Raw genomic sequence first — 10,976 nt, 5'->3', positions numbered from 1 at the left:
AAACCAGTCGATTTCAATTTTTCTATTCGTTGTCATATGTATGTAGTTGTTCGAAATTACGTTGAGAAACAATGTATCCTTCTCTTGCGCACACAGGATAGAAAACTAATTTATTCTTGTGTTTCATAACTAAAGAACAAGCGTAATAGTAGATATTGACAGAGAGGAAGCCACCTCCGGTTTCGATAATTTTTTGATAAATCGTAAAAGTATAGAAAAATTTTAGTTGAAGTTTATTAAACGGTTATTACGAAAAACAATTTATCCAGGCACTATTTACAACTAATAGAATGTGAATAACCGAGACATTTTTCCTTTAGGTAACGCAGACCTAAACAAAACTCATTTTTGATTAACATAAAATTACGCTTTAATTTAAGAAATCGGTTCAATCATAAACTTCTATGTTATATTGAATATGAACTGTTCAACTTTTCGGACTGCGAGCTTTTACTTATTGATACGATACTACTGTAGCGAAATGCAAAATAATTTTACTATAAACTTTTTCTGTTTAATAACAACTTTCTAATAAATGGCAATCTCCGATTGAAACCTTCGCAATACTATTCAGTGTGACTTTGGCAATGTATTAAAAAATTATGGGAATCGGAAATGGCTCCCTTTTCGTGAATATTTACACGGAATGTTTCACTACGTAAAAATTGAACTGAAAATACAATAAAATGAAATTACAACGATAACTTTTTTAACTTTAACCGTACGATTTTCCATAGCTTTGATCAGACTCTGTCGTATTGCATCTTCTACTTGTACAACAATTGAACATTCTACGGGTAGTTTCATAGTTACGAGATCTGGTATAATATATTAAACGAAGTATACGAGCAGTAAATATAAAACATAATCGTAATCTTCCTCGGATAGAATACAATTAGAAACGATGTGTATATTACAGGATTATTTGTCGTTAACGATAAGATCCTTAGAATTCGACGTTAAATCGGTACAAATGGTTAATATAAAATATTTCGTATATTTAAATATCGCTAACATTAGTGAGTGCTTTGGCGAAAGTGATTCTACGTTTATAATATTACTGTGAGAATCGTATAAAGGCAGAATCGTCATTCAATGTATCGTCTACGATCTCAATCGGCTACTATTCTAAGTACATTACAAATTAGAAAAAGCTACGAAACGAGGAAAGAAGAAAACTGACGTTCCTCCAAAATTCTCATTACGCAAACAAGATAATTGTGCATGCAGCATACACAATGAGAAAGCGCAATTAAATAATTACAGGTTACGAGGGGACTACATCAAGAGGTAACTCTAGATAAATCTAGCGATTTAAGTGACACGTCGAATACGGTGCAAACTACGGCAAAACTTGATCTTATAATTGCCATGTTCGTTGATAAGTTCTGAAAGAGGAATTCTATCAGATCTTCCGAATATCGGGTGAGCGTTATTCGATAAACATCACGTAACTTGTAATTGTTAAAAGCGTATTATCGTGCAATCGAGATTATCTATTACATATTCTGTGATTTTTTCTTTTTTTCTTTCTTTCTCTTTTTTTCTTCAATAGAGAAAATTTTTAATTCTCCATCGATATTATTCAGTTATGATTGCTGTATTTGTTCGGACCAACTCGAAATTTTCCAAGCAAAATATAGAATCCATCGAATGTTAAAAAGAATATTAAAAATCGCAAATATTTGTATTTATAAATAACGATACACGTTTATTACGAATCGTGATATTTATAATTCGTTCCATTCCGTTTGCACGAGTTTATATCGTAACAAAGATAGTATAAGAGAAAGAGATTCTGATCGTAATAAAGAGAAACTTCTCTTCTCTGTCGTTTGTGTCATTTTACTTTAAACTTTGTTATTTTTATTACAAACGTAGGTACGTTAGGTATTCTAATTTATTCGTTTAATTCTAGAATAGAATAAATCCATACCATTGTTCTTTCTTACGCCTCGAAAATTATTTATATGCATATCTTTAATTGCTACAGGCTTCCGCAATAAATATTTGGACAAATTGAATACCATGATCTACGTTAAAAATATTAGGTTCATGCATGCTTTCAGGAAATATTACTATCTTAAAGGTAATGTATAATTATACAGCAGCGTTATAGTTACTAAAACTAGAAACATGATAGTATTGCCAAATATTATTCGCATAGCACAAAGGTTGCGCACAATATTTAATATTCGTCTAAGTGGAAGGAAAATGCCTTCAGAAATATATTATGGAGTACATTTCTCTGGTGAAAACAAGTGGGAATATAAACGATTTCTATTAGTAAATATAAAATATTTCCATTAATAAATATCAGATATATATATATACATACAAAATGTATATACAAAGAAACAACGTGTATTACAGATTTCAAGAATAGGAGGAGACGATAGTAAAAAGATTCCAAATAAGAAATATTAGAAATCACCAGATTATTAACAAAGTACTCGATAAAACTTATTACTTGATCTGTTTACGTTATTATTTCAATGATAAAAAGTGGTTTTCCTTTCTGTAATTTAAACCTGCAAGGTGTGTTGTAAAATAAAACTGCGTTGGTTGAGATTAATCTTTGTTGCTTGATACGCGAGTGGCTTTAAAAGAATCATCGGTGGAAGGGTCATAGTTGTGACTTTCAATTGAACATGAAGCGATGGATGCTTGCAATTAATATTTCCAGCGAATGAATAGTGTTCGCAAATGAGCAAAATATTTGTACGTGGTATACGATAACTGAGATTCTACATTATTTGTAATCGTTAACAATATCTGGTTTTCTTTAGTCTGCCTTTTCCATTTTCCGAAAAATTGGAAGGAAGCGACAGAATTTTTCGATCAATTGTACGTTAATTTAACAACGATGTACACGCGTGCTTTACGCAAAATAAAAGCTATGGAATGTGTTACCATTTCGTTAAATTTATTATATATTTACATCACTGTATGTTTCGGACTGAATTTTAGTTCCGCTTCTACCATGTAAATCTTCAATTACAGGATACCACGTTAAAAGTACCAAAAGATAAACAATAATCTCAATCTGAAATTATCAATTACTTATTAAAAAATTACTTATAAAAAATTACCTATTAATTTTAACTCGTTGTTCTCAAAGATTTCATAAAAATTACATAATAAAATCCTTTGGAAGTATGACTCTTAAATAATACATTTTTCTCATATACGAATACATCTTCTTTATATTAGTATACCACATATAAAATATAATATACTATTCGTTTTGATATTGTATACTTCATATTATGCATTGAATATTAATAACAATATCCCTATACGAAAATAACTATTCAATTCTACTTTGTTGGCAAGCTTCATTTAACGCAAGTAGAATTTTTATGAAAAATTTGAAAATACAAAAATGCACGGAATACCCGTCAAAAAATATCTAAAGTATTTGATATTCTAATATTTAGTAAATGGACAAATTACTACTTACATTCTGTTTCTTTAATTGCGTTTATAAAAATATGAAATTTGCATAAATATCCGCAGTCGATAAAGTAATATTGTTGTTATATGTAATTTGAAAGATGAACTCTTATTATTACTGTGTACAACAAGATACAAATTTTCATTAGAAGATTTCACTGATATCGTAAGAACAGTAGGACAAACGCTGATAGTATTTCGTTAATCTTTCCATTTAATGCCTTTTTCGGGGAATATTCTACCAAGAACATATAGTCGTTTCTTCGCGGAAAGAGAAAGCGTAAAAGCATATCACGTACGATTTTGTGAAATGAAATTACTCACTAAGACCCTCGAAAACGTGATATTCTTTTACGGTTTGACAGAACACTGTCAAATATTAAGTCACGTACTGAACGAATTTCTTGATAAGGTACAGATAAGTAATCTAATATCCTTTCTTTTTGCCTTGCACTATGTATCAATTACCATCGTGTAGCACTTCACTTTTCGATAAAAACAGAATGGAAGAAGGCGATAACACTACACGAGTGAAAACTTATACGAAACAACGAACGGTAAGAGCGCACACGCGTTACTAAACAGTAGTAACAAGCGCGTTCCGCGTTTCAAGCTCGAGTTGCCGGCGGCGCCATGACACTCGTCTGAGTCAGCGAATGGGGGAGAAGGAAGCCGCACAGTGGGGGTAATAGAGGAATCGCGCGCAGACGCGCGCCAAATTTCAACCCCTGCTGTTCTTTCAGTTATTTTCGACGCAATTATATTTTTCTAGCATTAAAAAAATATTTAAAGTTTAAAAGATTAATATGGACGATTTCGTATTTCAATTTTATATTAAAAAATCTTTTGAAAATGTTATAGGTCTTTTTCGTTTGCCAAAATAAGAGCAAACACTATAAAATGATGACAAATAGGTAAATAGTTAATGATTGAAATCCTAATTTTTTTACACCTTTACAGCTTGTGTATTTTGTGTAAAATTAATGATATTCGTTAAGAGTTGAGTTAAATTAGTTAAATACACCGCGATTTTTTATTATGTTTCAAAAATCTATTTATATAACTTCGGTATGTTTCACAGATACATTTTCCTGCAGCCTAAGAAAGTAAAAAGCGATAAAAACATTTTGCATTATTTAAAAGAAAGAAGAGAATAAAATGTATGAAATAACTATCTATAAAAATGAATTTGTATAACGTTATTATACATTTCAAATGTTCAAATAGTATTACCTCGCGGATTTAAGATAGAAAAAAATATTTCCCTTTAAAACACATTGCCAGTATTTGACAGATATAAGAGATATTTTTTTTATAAATTTATTGCGACAATTGGCAACGTTTCATTTGGTGTGAAGTAATATGTCTGTTTAACAGAAATATTGTTGCATATTCATCCCTAAAAACACGTCCGCTTTTCATTTCATGTGCATCCGTGTAAGTAATTTCTATAGAGTTTCTAACTATTGATTTCAGAATGAACGTTCTGACGAGTGTGATATCTCGCTTGCAGAGTAGTCTCCGCATGTCGGAAATGCAGACGTAGTTTTAAATGGATGAGACATAGCTTTAGCCATCACAAAATAGTGTCTCTTGCATATTGTATAGCCTGGCGTATTTCACAAATGTATGCGTTGAAATGATTCCATTTAATCCGTCTACTGTTGGATAAACAATTTTGTAAGCAAAATACATATTTTTCTAATATCATAAGTAAACAGTATTTACATTCAAATTTATGACTATAAAAAAATTAACGCGATTGATTAAAGATTAAGAAGAATATTTGTTCAGCCAAGATCTGTGAAATACGTGAATAACAGGATATTTGCATGAATTGTTCTTTAATAAAAGCTATGGACAATTTTAAATGATACATATTTGAGAAAGTACAAAATCATTGAAGGTATTGAATATCGGTAAACAAAATGTGTAGTAAATATTCGCTTTATAAGTAAAATGATATGCTAAAATAAATACAAGATAATTGTACTTATCTTCCTTTGATTTTTAGGCTTTAATTACTTGGATATGAAACTTTAATATTTTAGTTTAAAATAGGACTCATAAAGTATGATTAAATGTGCATTAAAATTTAAAGGATGCATATAAAATGCTAATATTAAAGATCATATAAATATTTTTCATTGCTAAAATTCTTAAAATTTGATAATAAATATGTTCATGTCTTTCAGAATATTACTTTTTATCTTCATAATTATATTTTTCTTTTAAATTAAAAAAGTGAACAAATACGACATCTTCTCCCTATATTATATCTAAGCATTGTGCTAGATATTCTTGTCATAATACTATAACTATTAACAGTTTAATAACGGTGGTAATTCTGTCGTTCTATGCAGTTTTCATTTTATATATTAATATATAAATAGAAAACTGTATGACAACAAAAGTTGTCAATACTAATACACAAATATTCTACAAAATTATACTGCATTTATAAATTACTAAATTCAAAACATGCTTAAGAAAGAATCATGCATTTAAAAGTAAGACAGCCAATAACGCAAAATATATTTAATTGCTTTTTACAAAGTATCGTATTAATTTTATCATTTAAATAATAATCTTTTCAAAAAATATTTGCAAATTTATATGCAAAATCAACGTGTCAAATTGTTTTTAAATACTGCTGTTTAAATACTACTGCGGAATTAAAATTATTAAAAAATCATATGCAATTTTTGCAAAGCTGACTGGCAAATGTTTTCTGTTTCGTTTTCTCTTCTTTCGTTGCTTTAACTTATTGCTAAGAAAAGAGACTCCAAACCGGAAACCGAATAAAATTATGTTGAATGATTTCTGTTGTATAAGAAAAACAGTGAATATTCACGGAGTTTTATATTTATTTACAGCAATGCACGACTTACCTTATGCATCCTAGAAATTGAAATAGAATCTGATCTAACAATAACGATATCTGTGTATTGCGTTTATATTCTATTTACTTCTTTTTCAAGAATAAATTTCATTTAATCATATCTTATAAAAAAATTGCATTATTTTTAAAGTACTAGTGACTTGTGCGCATAAATAGAAATGTATAAATCGTAGATAATCTTTCCTTCGATAAATAAATAAATGTTGCTTTAAATGATTTTTAGCTACAATTAATAACGTTCATTTTGTGGGTACATATGCAATCTTAAAAACCTCTATTATCAGAGCAAATTTCTATGCAATAAATTTATGAACTTGAGCTTCCTCAATTTCATTGCATACAACTAATAAGATAAATTTAAAATCGTTAAATAACTTAAGTGTCATACATTAAATTGAGTTATTCCCATTTCATTATCCCCATACTATACCGTAGAATAAATCCGTACAAAGTAACATACGACAAAGCAACATATAACACAACTCAAAGAAGCATTTTTGAAGCTACAGAAGAATTATGCGTTTTTCGAAGTACATTGATACCAATAGCAATAGGGACATTGAACTATCGTCAAGATAATATTAAAAAAAAACATGTTAATATCATTGAAATTTTACTTGAAATGATTTTAATACATTTTGGTCTGAATGTAATTATATCTATCGTAAGATCATGCGTTGTTTTAATCCATGAACAGTACAAAGCGATTAAGAATTTCGAAAGCGATATAAAAGCTTTAAATACACACCCTATTTCGTTGGCTGGTTGATTATTATTATTGGCAGATCCACTGTTCACGTTGTTGTTAATTGTGTTGGAGTCATTAGTTTCTTGTAACGTTTGACACGTATTCAATAAAGAGCTCCATTGCCTCATCACTTCTTCGCCTTGGGCCTCCAATTCGGAGAGAATTGTAGCGTTATCCATATCTTGCAATGCCGTGCCTGTCTCCATTCTAAAATGTAAAATAATATTTAGCATATCTCTTTTAATGCCATCACATGCATTAATTTTTACTACTTTTGCAAATTCCATTTAAATTATCAAATATATATACACACTGCTAGTCATAAATATTAGAAAATCTACAGATATCTAGTACAAATTGAATAATTTTCACTTCTTCGACTGTCCAGTCAGATGGTATAATATTTTTCCATAAATCTCTTATTTCATTCGCACCATATAAGCCTTGTGATATAAAATACCAAATAAAATCAAATTTATTAGAATTTTCTAATAAACGTAACAAGTAGATGTTCTAATATGTCCAGCCAGCGTATACCGTTTTAACAACAAAGATTCGGGAATTATATAAAGCGCATCATCTTACTTAAAACATACAAAGCAGATGAGACACTTTACATGTAGAAATTTGTACATTCGAAGAGTATGGAAGAAAATACCAACCGATGTTGATTTTCTTCGTAAGAGCTCGCATCGCTGTGTTCATAATCCAATATCAAATCATCAGAAGCGATAGATTCACAAGGAGACAAAGTGTCGACACTGCCAGCTCGACTTATTCGTTTGCCATGGTGAGGGCTGTTGGTTGCGTTTTTTCCATGTCCAGTGCCTGAAAAAAATAATAATTTGTAAATATTTGTCATACTGTTTATTTAAAATATGTATATAACTTTACATGATCGAAACTGTGCAATTATATGCATTGCTCATCGATAAATTACGTTCCAAATTAAAATGTACGTACTTTTAGAGACAACAGTCGACATTAAGTCGCGTTATAGTTTACAAAGTAGACGAGAAAATGATTTCATTCGTATACCGTTAAGTGTAATAAATACATCGACATAAATAGAATAATTTAGTGTCATAAATTTCTGAAATATTCACCTGTTTTAGGACTAGACTCGACCAGAGTGTGACTGTTCTCGGTGACGACTTGACTAGCCATAGCAGATTGTGTTTCAGCGCCAGCCCTCGAATCGTCAAAAACAAGCCCAGGTTGATCAGCGATCTCATCGTCAAAAAACTCTCTGCCTTCCGATAAGCTTAACGAATTCGAGGCGTTGGTTGGCGTTCCAGGACTATCATCGTCTATAACGGTGCCAGACTGTTCCATCGCGTTCTCCCTTTTCGGAGCTTTCGTGTCCGACTGAGTAATACTGGCCGTGAGACTGTCGAAAAGACTATCAACAGGCGAGGTTTCGTCATCTATAAGGGTTGTTGACGTAGCCGCAGCTGCGGCGAACGCAGGATCTTCGATGGTAAGAAGCACGGAACGCAATGGAGTTTTTGGGAGCGTTCCAGACTTAGACATACTCGAAGATGAAGTTTGCATGTGTTGTACAGACATAGAACGTTGACATTCGTCGCTCGAGCTCAACGAATACTCGTCGGCCATAGCTTCTCCATGGCCGTATTCAGGGTCATCGGAACTCGGTGGACTAAAGTCTGACTTAATAGAAGGAATCTTCTCGGAATGTGATCTGTCTTTGTAAACTTTCTCTTCGCCTAATCCTTCGTCGTAACCCTCTGATGAGGTGGTAGACATGGACGTCGTAGATTCGATATACCTATTGTCCTTATTTACGATCCTTTGATATTGCGTGGTTCTCTCTCGTACCAGGCCGGTGTTGGCCGCGATGAATGTTTTTGGCAACGGTATAACAGATATCTCGGTGACCGTGCTATCGTCGTCCCTTACATCCCTGACATCGAAACTTTTCCCATTTACGACCATCCTCAAGTTCCTAGATCTACCTATACCACGCCTTCTTGTTAAAGATCCATCCGTATAATCCACACCCCTAGAATCAGTCTCGCCCGCGCAACCTAGCTGACTTCCGACACCGGAATCTTCCGTGCTCGAGCCCTCCTTCGAGCTCGTCGAGCTCTTCGACGCCGCGGATACCTTTCTGCTTTGATTCGCTGCAGTTTTCGCCACCTTTGAGTTCGCATCGGTCATTCTTACAGCATACTGAGGTAGAGGCAGATGTCTGGCGTGCAGAGTATACCTGCCGATTGGCTCTGGAATGCCTGATACTCTGCGATTTGCGTCCGTGTGTATAGTATTAGCATTGTTATACGAAACGGTATTGTGTACCGGTGACGATTTCACTTTTGTAGGTTGCGGCACGTTCGAAACTTGGGCCACCCTGTGCGGCTGTTTCACGAAACCTTCTTGTTGCTGGTGTTGTTGTAGCTTCTCCTGATTGTAATGGCTCACCGTGTGACTGCTGCAAATGTCGCTGACTTTGTTGGTGAATTTCGGCTGCGACTGCCGATACCCGAAACGATTCGTCCTAACGGCAATCCCGCTGGATTCTTTCTTGGGTGGAGCGAGCCGCGGTGTCGATCTGCCGGATGACGAATTGTGAATCGTCTGACTGGTGTCGTCATCCCGTCTACGATTTTGTTCTGGTCCGGCCGATTTCGACCGTGGATGCAGCATGCTCGATTCGGTGGCATAGCTCGTTATCGGCATCGGTATCCCGGAGGCCGGTCTTCGTCGAAAGCCAAAGGACATTGCCGTGCCGCGCGTATGCGAGCCGCCACGTTTCGACGCGCCCTTATGCTCGTTCTGAAACATCAGCAAAGAAAAGTACTGGAGAGTAAGAACGCTGAGAATGTCGAGAATCTTTTAGCAACGCGTCGAGTCTTTATGTCCTTTGCACTTTCTCTGCGAGCGTTTAGAGATCGATAAAACGGACGTGCACTCCTTTTACGCAGCTGTTTACATCACACACCGCGTTATTTTTACTTGTTACAATCTCGCGAGAAAGTACTTGCTTGCGTTAGACGCGGCTTGCCAAAGATAATTCAAAATACGCACGATCATGAATTTATCTAAGGTCTAAGGTCAAATAGCGACTTGACTAGACGATAATTATTATCTTTGCTGTTACATACGTTACGATGTTACGCAGCCAAATATGTATACCAAGGGCAGAAAAATGCGACCAACAAAAGTGGACAGGTTCATAGCTAGGATTTCTATTTTAAGTAATATGGGATATACAATACGAAAGATCGGTCAATGTTAATCGATAGTTCAGCTATCTGCTACAAGGTACGTACTTCGTCGAACAATGTTCTAATCAAAAAGGTCAGTAATGTTTTTCGTTAAAAACTTTACCCTTGCGGCAATTTAAAAATTATATATTTACGTAATATGAGAATATTGTTGCATAATATAAACATCGTTATATCGGTTGTATGATAAAATTGTGTTAATCATTATCTCGAAATAATTAGTTTAATCTCTGATATTGACAATATTTATTATTTTAATATTTTATTTAATATTTTAAAATGCATATCAGTGTCAGGCAACTGTTAATTTTATTCGCAAATGAAAGTGCATATAAAATTGTAAAGACGAGCAAACGAGGAAATTTTTATCTTCTGTATTTTTTTTTATTTTGGTAGAAAATGTACATTTCCTTTGTGACATTGTTGTCCTTTATAAACACAATGTTTTACGGATTGATCGTATTATTTTATATATTTAATATCGCCGTGATCAATCCTTTCGTATCAAATTATATTCTCGAATAACAAGAAATCTTGTTTTGCAATAGAACGAGATTGCTCGTTGTTTTGTAAAATGCTTCAATTTGTTTCTTGTCGATTTACTCGGGTAAGAACCTGATCT

The 10,976-nt window shown here is 33.2% G+C and overlaps 1 protein-coding gene across 12 annotated transcripts in view; it reads right to left on the bottom strand.

Moving 5' to 3' along the window:
• The window catches only part of LOC126916429 (putative mediator of RNA polymerase II transcription subunit 26), a 68,566-nt gene that overhangs the window by 34,469 nt on the left and 23,121 nt on the right, over positions 1-10,976 (bottom strand). For all 12 annotated transcript variants that reach the window (XM_050722247.1, XM_050722248.1, XM_050722246.1 and 9 more), the window contains 3 exons: positions 8,213-9,902; positions 7,769-7,934; positions 7,107-7,313 (listed from right to left, as the gene is read on the bottom strand). In XM_050722247.1, the coding sequence (XP_050578204.1) occupies positions 7,107-7,313; positions 7,769-7,934; positions 8,213-9,902 (2,063 nt within the window). The remainder of the gene's footprint in view (positions 1-7,106; positions 7,314-7,768; positions 7,935-8,212; positions 9,903-10,976) is intronic.

Source organism: Bombus affinis, chromosome 5 (assembly GCF_024516045.1).
Source record: "Bombus affinis isolate iyBomAffi1 chromosome 5, iyBomAffi1.2, whole genome shotgun sequence".
NCBI lineage: Eukaryota > Metazoa > Arthropoda > Insecta > Hymenoptera > Apidae > Bombus > Bombus affinis.
Note: the sequence above shows the minus strand (reverse complement) of the source record. Positions and strands in the feature narration are given on the sequence as shown.